This window comes from Arvicola amphibius, chromosome 11 (genome assembly GCF_903992535.2).
Source record: "Arvicola amphibius chromosome 11, mArvAmp1.2, whole genome shotgun sequence".
Lineage (NCBI taxonomy): Eukaryota > Metazoa > Chordata > Mammalia > Rodentia > Cricetidae > Arvicola > Arvicola amphibius.
The window spans coordinates 52,522,927-52,543,708 of NC_052057.2; the positions used below are offsets into that span (position 1 = coordinate 52,522,927).

Sequence of the window (20,782 nt, forward strand, 5' to 3'; positions counted from 1 at the left end):
CTCTTTCTCATCAGACATCAATTCTCAGCTACTCAGAAAGAGGGGTAATTTCTTTACCTATTCCTGCAACATTTTCACTCATAGTTTTGCTTCTACCTTATGATTAGATATCTTTATCTAGAAAACTTGGATCATCAACATTAATTATAAACTGCATTCAATGATCTATATTAATAACTATACCAATATATCAATCAGAATTCAGATCAAAATATATTTAACAAATTGAGATTAATACTTAAGAAAATATTCTAAAAATATTAATTTAGTTTTTAAGATTCAACAATAAGTAGGAAAATTTAACTGTGCATATGCAATATACATTATCAAGCTGATGGTATCTGAGTTTTTCTAAACATATGCCATGCCACTTCATAACACCTTAGTTATTAAAAATGACCTCTGAACATCAAAAGAAAAACTGCTAGTTATATTTTCCTGAGATGATCCCAACATATTTGAAAGAGTCAGAGAGTTAAACCATGCAGCAAGCACAGCTTTAAACGGGCAGTCCAGACATCAAGAAACAGACAAAGCTCAACGGTTTGGACTGGTACAAATTTCAAATGCATAAAAAAATTATTTTGAGAATAGTGAAAGAATTTGAGGCCTATTACTTTACAGAAGTACTCACCTGACTCTTGCAAGTACCTATATACCAAGAAGTTGACCTCATCACTGCTTATACTCATCTTTATTCCCACTTAAACCATGAGGTCACAACACAGGATATAACCCTAAAAATAAAACAAAGTTAATTATTTTCTCAGTAAAATTTTATTAAAACGAAATGTAAACATTTAATTTTATTAAACGATGTTAAACAAAGGTTCTTCATTGCATTGCAATATTAACATAGTTATTTCCACTGACAGTAAAAGGATTTACACAAAAGCATAACTAGTGCTATTTTTCTATAACATCCTGTCAAGAAAAAAGATTCACAAAGGCCTTCAACATTGCATGTAATATAAAATTTACTCTTTTTAAGTCTCCTTAACTAGAAAAAAAAAAGAAAAGAAAGAAAGATTTAAGATTCAAGATAATCAGCCACTGAACACAGGCACAGTTTTAAAGCAGTCAGCAAGGAGGCTGGCTGTCCTCTGACTCTGTCATATCTACATACCTAGAAGACTTGCTCTCTAGCACCCCAGAATCTCTTAACATGGTGTTCGAGTCTTAAGATCTGGGTATGTGTAAAAGCAGGAAACTGGAACACAGTTCTTAGAATGCCACATTCTCTTACTGGGTAGGGTTGGGTATGGCAAGAAGGACACTATGACATGACTTAAGTATATATAATCATAAATCTATTCTCATAATTTAAGAAGTGGTCAGAAAACTTCTCATAAGAGCCAAACAATAAATAGTTGAGGTTCTGTCAGCCATACAGTCTGTCACAATTACTTGGTGTTACTATGTGGTACAAAAACAGTAAATACAAATGAACATGGCTGTGTTCTAATAAAACTTTATTTGTGGATACTGAAGCTTATATTTTACAATAACTGTGTTAAATTAAAAGTGAAAGTAAAAAATAACAAAACAAAACCTCTCTTTGATAGAGGTAGTGGGATAGATGTGACCCATTGTGTACTAATGTAATTCAAAACTCTAAACTGGCACTTACACAGAATAAAGACACACCAAACACGTGGGCTTATGCTAACTGTTCTGCTACATTGTGGCTCTTGTGTAGGCATGGCCCTTGCCTATCACACTGGGTAGATGTGGATGCGGAAGTAAAGGGACCTTCTAGCAGCAGAATCAACTGCACCACAACCATCCTGATTCATAGAGAGAAATGTCAATGTTCTCCATGGTTGAGGAGAACTACATTTCCACTTCCTTGTGGTACTGTGTGTGGATTAGACGTGCGAACAGAAACAGAACTGAAAAGGCTGCGGCACTCATGTAGAAGTGAACTTGCTGAAGCTACCTGAACTACAAGCAAGCCCCGGAGCTCTGACAAACACAACAAGGCTATGGCCACACCCCACAATCTTCCTGTTTGTGGGAGAAAAAAAAATCACTTTTTTTTTGCGATCACTCATTGCAACTTGGATAACTCTAAGTGCACACAAATTAGGCAGTGTGTCTAAGGAAGTAAAGGATGTGAAATATGGGTGCTTCACAGAAGCCACGGATGGCACAAATGGAAAATCTAGCTCTTGAATTCCACTCTTTTAAGTATAGCTAATTACCTTTATGACCATGGCATACATACTTCTTCCCATTAGCTTGGAATAGTAGGAAAAATGAAAGGGGTGGAAAGGATTTCCATTTATAGAGGACTTGCTAGACAGTAGGTAAAAAACCTGGTTAAATACACATTGATTTTCCTTTTCAGTATTATCTTCCTCATTTCAATGTGGCAAGATTCACAAAAAAGAAAACCATTTCTATACAAGGCAATGTACTCAAAAACACTTAAATACTTATTTCTGATGACTACTAGAAGTGCAAGACACAGTGAGACCAGTGGGAGAAGCTCAGCACTAGGAGGTCTCTCTACTAAATCCAAGTCTTTACCCATGTCACCAACCTATATGAACATTGGAAGATGTCACTCACAGTTTACACACAACACTATCTTAACAAATGGCATCACATCCTCAAAGGCAACCAGAACATGTTATGACAGGCAATAAAATCCCTCTTGAACGAGACCTCAGAAATACACAACAGCATCTTCTACTAGCACAATCCTGACTGGGGAGTGAACTCTCAAACACATCATTCATCTGTGGCCATGTTGCTCACTAGGGCCACATGATGTGCTCTGTCAAGCTGACTTTGTGAAACCAAGACACACTGTGATAACAGCACCTCTTTAACATGGTGGAGTCATTATACCTTTCAACTCCAAACACCAAATAGTGTAACTAGGAACAACAGTCTGTGTACAAGCACACAGGAAGTGACCCACCTTGGATGTAATTCTAATGGAGACATGGTCTTTCAAGTCTCTAAGTTCACATAAAGATATGTGGATCTTACTTGGCTGGTTCTCTTCTGATGGAGGACGGTCATCTGTCTATGTGTTACTTTCATTGGTTAATAAAGAAACTGCCTTGGCCCTTTAATAGGACAGAAAATTAGGTGGGCGAAGTAGACAGAACAGAATGCTGGGAGGAAGAAGGCAGTGAGGCAGCCGCCGCAGGCAGTTGCCAGGCCTCTCCTCTCCGAGACAGACGCAGGTTAAGATTTCTCCTGGTAAGCTACCACCTTATGGTGCTCACACATTAATAGAAATGGGTTAAGCAAGATGTGAGAATTAGCCAATAAGAGGCCGAAACTAATGGGCCAAGCAGTATTTAAAAGAATACAGTTTCCGTGTAATTATTTCTGGTGTAAAGCTAGCCAGGCGGCAGGGAGCCGTGCGGGAATGCAGCCCGCAGCTCCCACTACACTCTTCTCAGAGACACACTAGGGATACATGGGCAAAGAGGAGCCTCAGAAGATACTGACTATAATGGTGCCTTGGCCTTGGATTACCCAGGATCCTGAGAAAAGGTTTCTTTTGGCCATTCAGTCAGTGGTATTAGCTCCAGCTAATGTAAAATTACTATTGTTTGGTTTTGTTGTCTAGGAGGAAGGCTTAGCTTTGGTACCCTTTCTAGTAACCATCTCATGAGCTCAAGTGAACCTGTTTTTATATGTCAAGTCAATGGCACTACAGGGATGTGCCACCACATGTGGCTTCACAATGCAAAGTCTGAAACTTTACACAATCATTCTTCTACCTGTAGATTTAACATAGGCATAATCAGAGCTTGCGTTTGCCCTTCAGAAAGAGACTCCATCTTCAACATACCATGCCCTTCAGGATCACTCAAGAAGAACAGATGAACTCAGTAGATTAGCACCTAGTATCTCCTGCCAACCAATACCCAACTCCCCTCTCAATAAAACAACATTGAACACTGTAACAGCACTGAAAGTTCTCTACTCTCAATTTCCCACTTCATTAAAAATAATGAAAACCTCACCAATAGTTAAAATAATGCCATTTTGTGGACATAAAGTACTTGGGAGGAAGGAAAGCTTTGAGACAATTTTTACATCTTCTAAAACATACCTTAAAAGACAAGTAATGTCTAGTGTTTTAAGACTAAATAATATCCTGCTTATGAAAGCCCATTTGTAAACTGTAAATCAAATAAAACAAAGATCTTAATGGGATTAGACAATCTCAGGAAAAAAAGCCCCGAATGAAATGTATGCTTCCGTTTGTTTGATAACTAATCAAAAATAAATTTAAACCCCAGTCTAACAAAATCAAATCAATTCCTTTTCCGCCACTTTTTTTTTTGACACAGAGTCTATGTGCCCCTGGCTGACATGAAACTCACTCTAACTCAGAGATCCTCCTGCCTCTGCCTCCCAAATCCTGGGATTAAAGGTGTGAGCCATCATGCTTGGCCAAATCAATTAACTTCTTAAAGCATCACTAGCTAATAGTACACTTCCCTTTTCATGCGTATCGACACTGACTTGTGCCGGCAGTCTATCTAATCAAAACAACAACTCCCCAAGTTGGGAAAACAGCTCATTGGTCAAAAGTACTTGCCACAGAAGCAGGAGAAGCATAGCCCAGATCCCCAGAGCCCATGTGAAAGCTGGACACTGTAGCTTGAGTTCCTAAGCAAGCATTCACAGTGTGAGATGGAAAGCAAAGACAGGAGCATCTCAGGTGCTGGCAGCAAACAGCAACGTCGGAGGGGAGGATTCATCTTCCACATGCACACTGTGGCTCACTGTGCCTAATACACACAAGAGCATGTAAGAGCCATCTGGGGGATTTTAAAAAAAGAAGAAACCTGACCCCAAATTAAGGATAAATGCTATTTAAACTATATTTTCAATCGTAAAACTCTTCCTATGAAATACACAGTAAAATGAAAAAGAAAAAAGAAAAAAAGAAAAGTCACTGGATCTACATCTCATATTTTTCACAAGGCATATTTAATACTTTAAATATAATGCCCCAGTACAGATAAAGTACACTTGGCTAGATGTTCACTTACACAAAAGGGTACTTTCGTTTTGTATTTATACTTAATTTTGTGGGGTTTTTTTTGTTACACAAGATAGTCACCACTGTTTGATACTAGAGAACACTGTACTGAAATCCCAAATTAGCCATTTCAAAGGGTCTTAGCAATGTATCTAGAAAAATTTACAACCAGAATTTACAAGCCAACTGTATCAATTAACAATAACTATTCTCCTATTGAGAAGACCTGTGGTAAACTATTTCAAAGTTCAGATGTCTATAACTTCCAAAACATAAAGAAAGACTCTTTATAGAAGTATCTAAAATCTCTTTGAAACAGAGAGTATACAGGAACACATTAACTAGGTGCTGAATAGCCGAGTACACTCTAGTTTGAACACATGCATGGGGAGCACTGAAGGGTGAGATCCAGTAGACAGAGAGCAGGTCACAAAATACAACCACAGGATTCAAAGTAAACAAACCACTTTTTTTTTTTTTTTGTTGAGAAAGAACGTGAGAAAGTACAGTAGGGGAAGCAAACTAGGATTAGCATAGAAAGCTCATGGGCATAGAAAGATAGTACAGCCACGTCAAATGAAACCAATCCAATATATTGCTGCAGCTTCAGTCTTATAAGAAAGACTTAACACAGGCACACTCTCCAAAGACTGGTCAATCAGCAGAAGAGCTGAACACTGTGTTCTTAACTCATGAACTTCAGGAAGAATAGAGAAAACCATGCTTGACCAAACCAGGATTCTAATGATGTTTTTGAAACCATTTCCAGAATAAGGAGGTTAGCAAGCAAAGTTGAGAAAAGTGTTCACACACTGTTGTCCTTAGAATTTGTGGAAAAGGAAAAAGTGAAGGTCTGTGCCTAATGGTGCTGGTTAGCAAACAGTGGTAGATGGGGATTAAGTGTCCAATGAAGTGCAAAGAGAAGACTAGTATAAAGAAGGAACCAGCATCGACCTTAACAGACAATGGGAGCCTGTTCATGTCAAATGAAGAGTGCTTCAGCTACATTTGGTGTTTAGTAAGAGATAATACAGATCTTGGAAAGTGGGGAAAAGCAATAAAGGTGATAGCACTTCCTCCAGGGTTTTCTGCTCTGAAAACAAGCAGACAAACACACAAAACAAAAATCTACTCCATAATCACCAGAAGTCAGATACTGGAGAATCCTGTCAGGGACGTTATACAATCTCTACCTGCAACGAGAGGCAAGTATCCTTTTGGAAGATGCATCCTCCCCACTTCACAGCAAATGTTTCACTGTTACACCTGTTCGAGGTACTCACAGCTTCAAGCAAAGCATAATAAATACACAGAGTATACATGGCAAAATGGGATCAACTTTTAAAATTCAGTGCAGTATTGGATCTTAGGATGAGGTCTACAGAATTTTACAGTGTCCTGGGGGCAAACTTCCTTTCATACAATGCTGCCTTTTCTCACAGAGTTGACATCTGCACAGATATTCCCTAGCAATGATGAGCTTCCATCTCACAGGTAGAAACACGTGTTATGAATTTTCCATCTCTATGCATGACAACAAAACCAAACAAAAAGATCTCCCTGGAGAATTAACTGCATTACTATTTTACCACTAGTGTGATCGATATTAAGTTCATGTAAGCCTCTGCTTCTGGGGCTGATCTGGCTGCACCCTTATTAATTAGTTCACTCTTCAAAAAACACAAGAATGGCTTTTCAATTGGCATCTCACAGATATCTTTACAGATGAATAAGGTAAACTCTACTTTCAAGAAAATACTAAATTTATTTCTTGTTTAAACAGAAAAAGGGGAAATGGTGTAGAAAGGTCAAAGCCTTTTTTTTGTTTAAACAGAAAAAGGGGAAATGGTGTAGGAGGGGAGGGTCTTCTTTTTATGTGTTGCTTTCATTGGTTGAATAAAAGAAAACTGCCTTGGCCTTTTGATAGGGCAGACTTAGGTGGGTGGTGTAGACAGAACAAAATGCTGGGAAGAAGGGAAGTGTGGCAGATGCCATGATTCTCCCGCCCCAGATGGACGTAGGTTAGACACTTGCTGGTAAGTCACAATCGTGTAGTGATACACAGATTTAACATAAATGGGTTAATCAAGATGTGAGAGTTAGCCAAGAAGAGGCTAGATATAATGTGCCAGGCAGTAATCTAATTAATACAATTTCCATGTGGTTATTTCGGGGGTTAAGTTAGTCCGCCGCTCCTCATTACTACAGAGTGGCACTCCAACGTGGTAACTAACTCCACATAAAACCTAAGAGGGCTTAAAAAGTAATTCTATACACACAGAAAAAAAACAGACTTTAACACAGCTTTTTGCTGTTTGCTAGCGTTTTTCCCTGACTCAGCAGCCGTACAAAAAAAAAAAAAAGCCACACAATTTTAAAATGAGGATTCCCGGGCCCTGCCGCCGGTGAAAACTCCAGCTATGGAGCATTTCTGGACCCACTTGGGATTGGGAACAAAGTAGCTGAGACCATGCCCTTGGCTCAGCTCTTTCTGCCTGGGTAGGTGGTGGGATCAAGTCTACTAGAAAGTAGTGGTTTTGAAATACCAGATTCTGGGCTGTGCCACAATCATGACCTCTGGCTCCTGCGGGAGACAAAGCTTTTGAATGGGGTTTGTGATTAAAATGATATGGCTTGCTTGATGGCAATGTGGACTCGCTGCTGTGTGCCTGGAACTGTGTGTGGCTCAGGGGCACTAAATGGCTCTGAGGCAGGAGTGGCTCCACCATGCTGAACTGTACTGATCTCAGGCAGGAACTATTGTAATTATAATAATAACAGCGCAGTTAAGGTTTAGACCGGGCAGTAAACAGGCGGTACCGTATTATCTCTACACAGCGCAACATAAGTTTTTAAGAAGTGCTTAGCATTTTAAGAAGTACTCCTGGATAGTAAAGAATTACAGATTCACAATAGGCCAGGCTGCACAGTGCTCTGCGTGGCACATTTGGCTGTAACTCAGATAAAAAAGAGTTTATGTGCTGCATGCGCATTCTCAGAGTTAAAGTGCTGAGTGTGGCTCCTACCTGGCGGCCCCAGAGCCAGCAGAAATGGTACGTCCACCATTTTGAAATTAGAGAGAGGTGGAGCCAACATCAAGAGCAGGCACAACTAAACTGCTTAGCATTTTAAAAGCTCTTCAAGACATTAGAGAATTGAAGACAATGCAATAGGACAGATTCATACATAAAAGACCTCTAAATGGGTCATAGTATTAGATAGACATACATTGGCTTGGGAGAGAGGAAAGAATATAGATAATAAAGTTAATGCTTTAAAAAAGGGTAAAATCTTTAAAGAAACAGAGTACAGATAGCTAATAGATTAAAAGAAATAAAATAAGCCACGTAAAAATGGAAAATTCACAGAGAGCCTAGATTCTATGTACTATTGTGTTTTCTTTGAATTCTTTGACTGCTAAGGAGCTAAATTCAGAGAGACATTTCATTGTGTGGTCTGCTAAGCTAATCCAACATGTATATTATAAAGCTATCTTGACTTCAGAATTTGGGTCTAAGGATATAATGCTTTGGAAAAGAGGTTCTTCTTTTGTTTTCAAAGAGGATGAGACCCTATGGATTGCTTCTATCCCAATATGGTATGATAGACCACGCTCTCCTGAAAGGTTGCCGTAAACACTCTTTAAAAATTACTTTGCTCAACTGTTGACTGAGAGAAACCTAGCTGATGGAGGAGAGTTATCTGTCTATGTTACTTTCATTGGTTAATTAATAAAGAAAACTGCCTTGGCCCTTTAAGAGACAGAAAATTAGGTAGGTGGAGTAGACAGAACAAAATACTGGGTAGCACGAGTGGGGAGACGCTTCAGGCAGTCGCCATATGCAGACTCCATGCTTCTCCTCTCCGAGATGGATGCAGGTTAAGATCTCTCCTGGTAAGCCACACCTCATGGTGCTACACAGATTACTAAATATGGGTTAAAGGAAGATGTGAGAATTAGCCAATAAGAGGCTGAAACTATGGGCCAGGCAGTGTTTAAAAGAATACAGTTTCCGTGTAATTATTTCGGGTGTAAAGCTAGCCGACGGCCAGGTGGCGGGACACAGCCCCGCCGCTTCCTACTACAGATTGGCGCTCCAACGTGGTAACTAAATCCACGTAAAAACCTGAAAAAGCTTTAAATAAAGGAGAGAGAGAGTTTAACACAGCTTTTTGCTGTTTGCCTGGACATGCTGTAGAGAGATTTCCTGTTTCGGCAATAGTGGCAGAGAAAAAGCTGAGTCATTTTAAAACGCGGCTTCCTGGTGCTGTGCTGCCAGTGCAAACTCTGGCTATAAAGCATTTCAGTGGCTTTTATGGACTGGATGTTTGTGTGCCCGCTCGGGATCGGAAAGAAAGTACTCTGAGACCATGCCAATGGCTCACTGCTCCCTGCCTGCACCTGGGCAGATGGCAGAATCAGGCTTCGGCGAGCAGGAGAGCATGGCGGATTTCTGCCGATGTTTCCAGGCTGTGTGGTGCTCTGTGCGTCAGATTTGGCTGTAACTTGGATGAAAAGAGTTTCTGTGCTGCACGCTCAGTCTCAGAGTTAAACTGCTGAGTGTGGCTCCAATGTCGACTGTTGTGTGCCTGGAACTGTGTGCGGCTCAGGGGCACCAAATGACTGAGGCAGGGGTGGCTTTGGCTCTGCTCCGCCACGCTGAACTGTACTGATCTCAGGCAGGATCTATCGTAATTAACATGATAACAGCACAGTTAAGGTTTAGACTTGGCTGGAAACAGGCGGTACCATATTACCTCTACATGGCACAACTTAAGTTTTTTAAGAAGTAGTTAACCTTTTAAGAAGTGCTCCTGGATAGTAAAGAATTAAAGATTCACAATAGGACAGATTCAGACATATGAATGTACGTAGGCTTGAGAGAGAGAAGAAAATATAAAAAATAAAGTTGATGCCTTAAAAAAAGGGTAAAGTCTTTAAAGAGACAGAGTACAGATAGTTATAGATTAAAAGAAGTGATAGAGTAAAAATAAGCCACGTAAAAATGGAAAATTCACAGAGTCTGGATTATATATTTTATTGTGTTTTCTTTGAAATTTTTGACTGTAAAGGAGCTAAATACAGAGAGACATTTCATTATATGGGCTGCCAGTCTAGACCAGAATGGACATCTTAACGGTATGACTTCAGGATTTGGATCTAAGAACATGATGCTTTGGAAAAGAGTTTCTTCTTTTGTTTTCAAAGAGGATGAGACTCTGTGGATTGCTTCTATCCCAATATGGTATAATAGACCACGCCCTCCTGAAAGGTTGCTGTGAACATCTTCAAAAAATTACTTCACTCAACTGCCAACTGAGAGGAACCTAGCACACAGGTTACACCATGAAAGACCTAAATAACAGCGCCCCCATTCAGCAGAAAGCAGTTTAGAGAGAAATAACTGCGCCCATTTTCCCAAATATTATTTATAAATGTTTTTATATTTAAAGGGGGATATGATATAGATATGAATAATTTGCATTGGTATGGATTTTAAGGTCAATTTGTTATATGTATATGTATTTCTGATCTTGATTAAGCTATTGTGATTGTGTAGTTCATTTAAAAATGTAATGTATAATTAGGAAATATAGGTTGTTAATGGATAATCATCAATAATAGTCAAGCTTGTAGTCATGTTAGTCATTTTCTAGATGTGAATAGATATATTTCAGATAGGCATTCTTCATATCTTTCAAAGACTGCAGAATATGGCATTTAATATTTTAATTACTTAGGGTTTTTCATGACAATGAGACACGTCTGCTCCTGGCAGCACCAATCTACTTCGAGAGGAAGATGGGCATCGAAGAGGCTACTTATGGAGTTTGTTAGCCATTTGGGCAAGAAACTGCACTTGCCTGGACTGTTACATAAAGTGGACACAAAGAACCTGCAGAGAGAGGACTGCTGAACTTGCCTAAAGGTGAGATGGTCTTTTGGGGTTCCTGATTCATTAAAGAGTCTGCGAGACGTTCTGCAGGACACAGCAGAAAGTGACTGAACTGTCTTTGGAATTTCCTGCTTCATGGAAATGTCTGCTGGATACTTATGGGCCTGTAGGCTGAAGATGGATGCCCCAACGGTACAGAGGAACATTGGGTGACCGTCCAGGCAGCGAGTTGTCTCTGTCATTTCTAGAGTTTGAAAGCTGCAAATGACTTGTTTACTTAGGTAATATTATATCCTTCTGGAGTCTTTGATGGAGTTGAAGAATAAATAGATAGTTATAGCTTTCCTTAGTTATGATAAAAGATAAAATAGATTTAAATATTGTAACTGTAATTTTTGCTTGATAACTGTTTTGTTATATGTAATTTTGCTATATTAAAGTTGAAGCCTTTCTTTTTTGTTTAAACAGAAAAAGGGGAAATGATGGAGGAGAGTTATCTGTCTATGTTACTTTCATTGGTTAATTAATAAAGAAAACTGCCTTGGCCCTTTAAGAGACAGAAAATTAGGTAGGTGGAGTAGACAGAACAGAATGCTGGATAGCAGGAGTGGCGAGACGCTTCAGGGAGTCGCCATAGTGAGTCTCCATGATTCTCCTCTCTGAGATGGACGCAGGTTAAGATCTCTCCTGGTAAGCCACACCTCGTGGTGCTACACAGATTACTAAATATGGATTAAAGGAAGATGTGAGAATTAACTAATAAGAGGCTACAGATAATGGGGCAGGCAGTGTTTAAAAGAATACAGTTTCCGTGTAATTATTTCGGGTGTAAAGCTAGCTGGCGGCCGGTGGAGGGACGCAGCCCCGCCACTTCATTCAACACCTAGCAAACAGGATATACCATGAGAAACCGGATTAACAGTACCCCAATTCAGCACAAAGCAGTTTGGAGAGAAATTAACTGTGCCATTATTCCCAAATATTGTTTATAAATGTTCTTTTACATTTAAAGGGGATATGATATAGATATGAATAATTTGCATTGATACGGATTTTGCTTTAGTGATATAAATTTAAGGTCAATCTTGTTATAAGTATATGTATTTCTGATCTTGATTAAGGTACTGTGATTGTGTAGTTCATTTTAAAAATGTAATGTATAATTAGAAAATATGGGTTGTTAATGGATAATCATCAATAATAGTCAAGCTTGTAGTTATGTTACTTAGATTTTCTAGATATGTAGAGATATATTTCAGTTAGATAGGCATTCTTCATATCTTCCAAAGACTACAGAATATGGCCTTTAAAATGTTTTAATAACTTAGGACTTTTCATGACAATGAGACACGTCTGTTCCTGGCAGCACCAATCTACTTCAAGAGGAAGATAGGTATCAAAGAGACTACTTATGGAGTTGGTTAGCCATTTGGGCAAGAAACTGCTCTTGCCTGGACTGTTGCATAAACTGACACAAAGAAACCCCAGAGAGAGAACTGCTGAACTTGCCTAATGGTGAGATGGTCTTTCGGGGTTCCTGATTCATGAAAGAGTCTGCGAGACATTCTGCAGGATACAGAAGAAAGTGACTGAATTGTCTTTGAAATTTCCTGCTTCGTGGAAAAGTCTGCTGGATACTATGGGCCTGTAGGCCAAAGATGGATGCCCCAACGGTATAGAACAACTTTGGGTGACTGTCCAGGCAGCAAGATGTCTCTGTCATTTCTAGAGTTTTGGAAGTTTGCGTACTTCTTGTTTGCTTAGGTAATGTTATATCCTTCTGGAGTCTTTGATGGAGTTAAAGAATGGATAGCTATTGTTATAGTTTTCCATTATTAATGGTAAAAGATAAAATAGATCTAAATATTATAACTGTAAATCTTGCTTGATAACTGTTTTGTTATATGTAATTTTACTATATTAAAGTGAAAGTCTTTCTTTTTTGTTTAAACAGAAAAAGGGGAAGTGGTGTAGGAGGTCTTTCTATGTGTTGCTTTCATTGGTTGAATAAAGAAAACTGCCTTGGCCTTTTGATAGGGCAGCCCTTAGGTGGGCAGAGTAGACAGAACAGAATGCTAGGAGAAAGAAGGCAGGCAGAGATAGCTGCCATGGAGCCAGCTGCCAGGTCAGACATGCTGAATGTTTCCCAGTAAGTCATGAACTTGTGGTGACATACAGATTATTAGAAATGGGTTGAATCAAGATATGTGAGTTAGCCAATAAGAGGCTAGACATAATGGGCCAGACAGTGTTTAAATGAATACAATTTGTGTGTTGTTATTTCAGGGTATAAACTAGCTGGGCGCGGACACTGCCTGCTGCTTCTCCATACTACATGTTGGCAAAGATTAAACTTAAGCTTAAAATTAAAAGTTTTGAAATTTTGGAAACACTGTCCTAAATTTGCTAATACCCCAATGCCTAATCTTAGTGAAGAAAGTAGTAAATTAATGGCTCTGATGTTTTGATATCATATCACAGGCTTGTGAAAGGTTTTCCCAACTTAATCTTTTTCAAACGACCAGTACAAAATTTACAAAATTATGAGAAATAGAGGTATGTTAAAAAGTTTGAGAATGGGCCAGGTGTGATGGTATACATTATCAATCCAGCACTGAACAGCAGAGGCAGTGGATCTGTGAATGTGAGGCCATCCTGGTCTAGACCAGAAGCTCTAGGCAGGCCAAGTCTGCATAGTGAGACCCTGTCTTGGGGTGGGGAATGTGGAGGCTTGAGAAAAGCTGGTATATTTTAACATGAAAGGGGGCAGAGAACACAGCCATTCAGAGCACTCTTCCAGAGAACCCAGCCTTAGACATGGGAGGAGCTCCAGAGGATCAGATGTGCTGGCCTCTTCAGGAACTACTCCCCCACAACACACGAATAATTAAAAATAACAAAAAAAAAATCAAAACATATACATTTCCCTGATATAATTTCAGAGCCAGTGTCACAGTAAACCCTGACAAAGAACTGTTCATCTGCTGAGACTGAATCTAGTAATAAAGAAGACTATCAAATTGATTCTAAAGATAAATTCTGGTTTCAATTTGGAAACTTTCCAGCTCTCTGCACAGCCAGGGCTCCCCATGTTTCAACTGCAGCAATAATTCTTCACACCCAAATTCAGAGCAGATGTGAATGTGCAGCTGTGCATATCAAGCCAGAGATTAAAGGATTTGCAAAAACATAAAACAATTGCCGATCTAAATACTTTTCTTGGAAAACACTTTTATTTCATAAAATACATGATTTGTGTTACTATGTTATGCATGGAGTTTTGTTAAAATGAGAATTATATTTTTACACTTTTAGCATCTGATATAGTAAATACCAATACAACATATAACCCACATCAAATAAAAAATAAAAATCAAGAGTCCTCTGAGGTTACTAAATTAAAGCTGTAACAGGACTTTGGACGCCTGAGGACTGCTGGTATAAAACTCCACTCCTTCCTAGCAATGGCAGTTATCATCTCTTTGTCAAAGCCAGTTTTCTGGGGAGAAGGGAAACTACCTTACTATCTCACATTAGGCCACAAGAATTATTCAGATTTTAACCTGACCTAAATCTTTCATTTATGCTCATGTGAGAATACGCATTAGCTATCCCCCCAAATGTATTTAATAAATACTTTCTTCAACTCTGGCTGGCAAATTCCCCATGCCTCAGATTACTCCCTGAGTTCCTATGTCTGCCCAGAAGTCCTGCCTATCCTATTCTGCTTAATTACTGGCCACTCACCTCTTTATTAAGCAAATCAGGAGCCTTAACTGTGCGAGGACTGTGTAAAAGACTGATTGACATATCGTCACACAGTGTGATGAAACATCCTACAACATTATTTACCTTAAGAAAATTGCTCAGTCTCTATTTCACTGGAAACATGTCTCAGAACTAGGAAAATAAAAAGCTAATAGAAACAGTGATGGAATTAATGGGGAACAAATCTCATTAATTGAAAACTGTATTTTAATAGCAATATTTGATAATAATGGTAGTTTTGAACTTTGCCAATTTTTTTCATCTTTATAGAAAACAGTAATATTTGCTCTTTCATTCTCAGTCTCACACAAATATATATGTGTGTATATGCATGCATTATGTATATATGTATGTATATATTTCTATCATGATAGCTTTCCTAAGAGAGAGACTAAGACTAGACATCAGAGCAATATGTTATTTCTGTAGCACTGTGCCTATCAGTCACAGCTCTGTAAAGGAACCACACAAATCCAAACTAGTTATTTGCATTAACGCACTTGAACTTCTATCTAAAATGGAGATTGTGTGTAACACATGGACATGTTCATGTATGTGGACATGCAAGCAGCAAAGGTTAAAGGCTGGATTCTTCTTTAATTGTTCTCCAGCTTTTTAAGGTAGAGTTTCTCACTAGGCCTGAAAGCTCAACAATTTAGCTGGGATGGTTGGCCAATGAGACCCAGGATCTTGCCAGTCACACCTCATACTGAGTTACAGATGTGTACCTGTGATCAGCTTCATGTGTCTTCTGGAATTCAAACACATGCCCTCACTCTGGTACAGCAAACACTCTATCTACTAACTCTCTGCTGGCTCTCTAAAATGTAGCCTATATTTAAGTAAAGTCTTGTTATCTCTACTTTGATAATAATTTCAACATAAAATTCACAATTTTATGCTGAAATTCTCTTAAACTATTTAAAAGTGGTAATTTGTCAAGTGAGACACTAAGCAGAAAATGAAAAGCACCTTAAAAAGACTCAAGTACTACACTTTCTAACCTCAGTGGAACCTAAGCATGTGGTCACCCATCCACTACAATGTGTGTTTCAGACAAGGCTTTAGTCTTTCTATTGTCACTCTGAAATACAGCCAAGGAGTCTACAATCCCTAGTTGACCAAAAGAGTAAATGGCAGCACAGCATGCACACACTTGATTTCTGTCTCGTACAGTAGTAGTTGATAAGGAAAGCACGGTAAAGATTAAAAACGTCAACACAGCACTGTGCAGAGCAACAGCTGAGTTGGTGGGCATCGTACACAGTCTGGACACAAGAGCAAAGACATTTCATTACCATGGTAGGTAAGACAATCCAAGATTTCAAATAACCTAAAGCTTACAAAATTTTCATTTCTACAATCTTCCACTTAATATTCTCAGACTGTAAGTGACCAACTTCAGTTACTTCTTGATGAAACAAAGCCAGATAAATGGGAATAACTAAACACTTAGGCAAGTATGTTCTGTCTTCTCTGTTCTACTGCGATTTACAGTTCTGTATTTTTCTATATCTCAGGTAGTTCAGAGCTAAGAGCATGACAGAAGAATGATACCGAAGAATCATCTGAGCTATTAGTAAATTGATCCCAACTGTGATGACTGAATAAAACCATCACTAACAAAGGAATGTGACTTAAACACCTAATTCTATAAAAATTTCACATAAGCAAAAAATAAAATGCTCACAAAGCTACTGATTAGACTAACATTTCCTTGTATTTATTACCAAAAACATGATAGCCATGTGCAAGCCTACACTCAAAATGAAGCTTTAAGGTGAATTCTTGTGGCTCAACTGACAGGTAGCCACAGTGTTCATGTTCTCATGGTTGTTCAGAAACTGCAGGTGCCTGCACTTATGAGAGGTTTCCTGCGAAGGAGCACTACTCACTTTCCCTAATGGAAACCTACAACTATCAAACACACTGAGATTCCACAAACGACATACCTTTTCATTTTCTACCCTTAGTGTTTTGATTTAGTTACTCTCAATTTTAAAAGTCAAGACACAGGGACTGCTGGTAAATACCCGCAGCTCCAATACCTAGAAGGCTGAGAGAGGAGGATTACTACAAATCTTGAGCCCAGCCTAGGCTAGAGAAGAGTTCCACCTCAGTCTAGCCTGGACGACATAGCAAAACACCCCCTTCAAAGTTATTCCTTACTCAGGTCAAAGATAAAAAATAAAGAGGCCAAACTAAATCAGGAAATATTGTCAGTAGAAACTGGAAAATATGAGAAAATACCTAGACCTGATAGTTGCAGATGTGGCTGGCTCCTGTAACCTACAAAGTCCACCCAAAGATGTGCACATGAACACCAAATATCAATCAAGACAGAGAGGGCTTTATAGAATCCTGAGGACCAATGTAACTGGAGGTTTCCCTCCAGACCGCCATTTCTGAAATAACCACTCTGAGGCTTAATATTAATTACAAACTGTCTGACCTATTAGCTCAGGCTTACTATTAACTAGCCCTTATAAACTTAACCCATTTGTATTATTCTATATTTTACCACGAGGCTCATGGCTTGTTATTGCATATCTTGCTTTCCAAGTAGCTGCTAACCTCCTCCAACTCTGCCTTCTTTTTTTCCTGTATCTTTGCTTGGATTTCTTGCTTGGCTCTATTCTGCATGTTATTGGTCAAATCAGCTTCTTTATTAACCAATGGTAATAAAACATATGCACAGCATACAGAATACATCCCACATCAGACCAATATAGGTAGGAGGCTCCAAAGACTGGTGGACACACTCACTGACAGCAGCTAGGACTGGTCCTAGATTCTAAGCTTAAGCATCTTTATCACCTATTGTAATTTTTGAAATTAAAAACAAAATTTAAATTAATACTGTCCGGAGATGATGGGACTCCAATAACAGATGCTAAGGCTGAGAAGAGGCCATCAGGATTTTGTCAGAGAGGCCCTAGGCAGAAAAGAGTCAGTCTCAAAGGCATGAACAGCAGAGAGCCAAATGGAAATTTCCAGACTGAAAAAAAAAAAAAAAAAACAACAAAAACCATCATAGACAATATAATGTGCAGAAAAATAACAAGAATATCAAATTTTCCTAAGTAAGAAATTACAACAGAGCCGGGCGGTGGTGGCGCACGCCTTTAAACCCAGCACTCGGGAGGCAGAGGCAAGCGGATCTCTGTGAGTTCGAGGCCAGCCTGGTCTACAAGAGCTAGTTCCAGGACAGGCTCTAGAAACTACAGGGAAACCCTGTCTCAAAAAAAAAAAAAAAAAAAAAAAAAAGGAAGAAAAAAATAAAGAAAGAAAGAAAGAAAGAAATTACAACAGGGTAAGAAAAAATGTATTAAAGAACATTTAAAAAGAAAAGTAAGTTACATTTAAAAAGTAAGAAAACGGTTTTAAAAGAGACGTTTTCTAAAATAACATTCTTTTAACTCTTGGTAACAGTGGGTCAGATTCAGAGACCTCTTCGTGTATGCTGTCACCTCTGGCTCGCCCTCCCTCGACCCCGGCAGCACCAGGGGTGATTACCAGGAACCCTGTACAAACGTTGTGACTAACCTCCAAAAATTATTCTGGGAGCGAGGGAGCCCCTGAGGATCTAGAGGCAGTTAATAGCTGCTAAGAGATGGAGCTCGGAGGAGGAGGCATTTTATATGTAGACGCCAGTAAAGTTATCAATGCTTCTGTAAAAAATTCCTGACCCATGGTCCTATAAAAACCTTAATTAAATATATTTGGCACTACCTCACTGGAGGGAAGGAGAGGGAGGGAGGGAGGGAACACGAAAATCCAAGGGATCAGAGGAAAGAGGAGTGGTATGGGAGAAGGTAATGGAAATCAAAATACATTATATAGATGAAAATGCCTTACTGAAACCTATATATAATTAATAATGTATAATTATTACCTAATATATAATTAATGCAATTAAAATGAAGACTGAAAACAATTTAATAAACAGTAAACACCACCTCTGCTCTGTCCCTCTCTTCAGGCCAGCACTAGAGCAGGCTCTTTGGTGCTCTTTATGGTTTCACGGTTGGAAACGAGTTGCTAGACCATGCTTATGTGGCTCTCTCTGCCTGACAAGACTTGAAACACCACCACTCCAAAAAATAGATAAACCAGAATGAAACCACTTACATAAGTTCAATGTCTTCTTAAAGCCACATGAAAAATTTTAAGAGTAGAATTTGTTCCAACATGTCTTTGGTGTCATTACTTGTTACACAGAAGGCCATCACCCCACTCATATTTTCCTTCGCCACACTTCTTTTACAAATCACAGCCAACAATGACTAAGAACAGTTAGTGGGAGTTCTAAATTGTTTTCATTATATTACAGCTATGGTTATTACTGTCATTAGTCAAGATCCTGTTGAACATAATTCACAAATTAAATTTTATATGGGTGTGTACATGCAGGAAAACTTAATATACACAGGGCATGTGCAACCCATGCTCAGAAGTCCATAAAGAAACACACCCCATTTCCAGGTTTTTAAGTTACTTAACATTTTTAAAGTAAATAATTTCCTTTAAAAAACAAAAATAAGGTTATCTGCCACTTTACAGAACCACATAATCCCTAACAACAAATGTGTTCTTATAACGGCTGTTAAGTGTAGTCCCAATCCTCCTGAAGGAAACTTCTTTGTAACAAATGGGGATCATGATGGAAAATCACAACCAATCAAAATGAAGAACTGTAGAAGTCCAGTCCCTGGCACATTAGCAGTCCAGCTGGACCTAAGGCTCAAGGATTACCGAGGAAGACAGAGCAAGAGGCATGGAACACTGTTTGCTGACAGTGTTTACTTAGTAATGTCAGCATTTACACCCATAAAGTCTCACCAACATGACTGCCTGAATATGAGCTGAACATGAACAATAGAAATGGATAGGCCAAAGCGGTCAGGAGCAAGTACAGGAGGCCTCACACACACACACACACACACACACACACACACACACACACACACACACACACACACACACACGGAATGCTCAGTGGGAGAAACAGTCCATGAGAAAGCATACCAACTGGTTATCTAATACCAAATGGCCAGCACTGAAAAATACATACAGTAATAAAAAAAGATAAGCAGGTTGTATTTATGCATTTAGGAAAACACACGTGTGAGCACATGTGTGCGCATGTGCACACACACATTTTTTGCAACAACAAATAATAATAAAAGAGGCCATGAATGTGAAAGACAGCAAAGAAGAGTATATGGTATATGTTATGGTTTGAAGGGAGGAAGGGGAGGGAAGAAATAATGTAATTATAATCTCTAAAATAAAAAAATAATTAAAAATAAAATAAATAAGGCTGTCAACACAGTGTGCATTTTATCTCTCCAGCATACACAGTGACTATTCATTATCAAGTGTGCAACTGTTGCAGACCCCACAGCCCAAACAGAGCAGGCCTACAGTGGAAAAGGGCGTCAACAAGCTTCAGTGAGCTTCTGCCTAACTCTATGATGGTAGCAGTAACACTGGTATACGTACTGTCACACGACATGAACACGGATAAAAAAAAAAATTAGTTTTAAAATAAACCTCTATCCCTAAGAAGTGATTAGAGCTCAGCTTTTTAAACAGTTGATAAATACCAGGTGTTTTGCTGTAAGACAGATGTGCAAACAAGTACTAGCTAGGCCTTGTGGTGCATGACTTCAATCGATCACCCAGGAGGAAGATGTCAGGTAGGATGACACAGTGAGACTCTGTCTTAAACAACACCAACAATAAAACAATAACAGAAAAAAAAACACACATATATTTCTTTCTAGAACACTTGGGGAGGCAGAGGCAGGAGGATCAGAAATCTAAGGCTGCATAGTGAGCTTGAGGGTAAAGTTGGATAATATGAAACCCTGTCTCCAAAAACTTAAAACTAAAGCATGACTTCAACTAACCAAAAATGAAACTGACCAGCTGAATTAATTAGAGTCAACTTCTTTTCTCCAAGAAACATGCCATATGGGTAGACACTCACAGACTGAGAGCCAATGAATGGCAACAATCTATCAAAAGAACAAACCTGAAAACAGGCTGCAGAGCTTTTCTGACAACTGAAAAAGTCGGTTTGTCCAAAATT

At 38.9% G+C, this 20,782-nt stretch overlaps 1 protein-coding gene across 3 annotated transcripts in view; it reads right to left on the minus strand.

Annotated features, from left to right (window-relative positions):
- Tbl1xr1 (TBL1X receptor 1) overlaps positions 1-20,782 on the minus strand; it is a 151,899-nt gene that overhangs the window by 33,320 nt on the left and 97,797 nt on the right. For all 3 annotated transcript variants that reach the window (XM_038347413.1, XM_038347411.1, XM_038347412.1), the window contains one exon: positions 635-737. In XM_038347413.1, coding sequence (XP_038203341.1) covers positions 635-692 — 58 coding nt within the window. In that variant the 5' untranslated portion in view covers positions 693-737. The remainder of the gene's footprint in view (positions 1-634; positions 738-20,782) is intronic.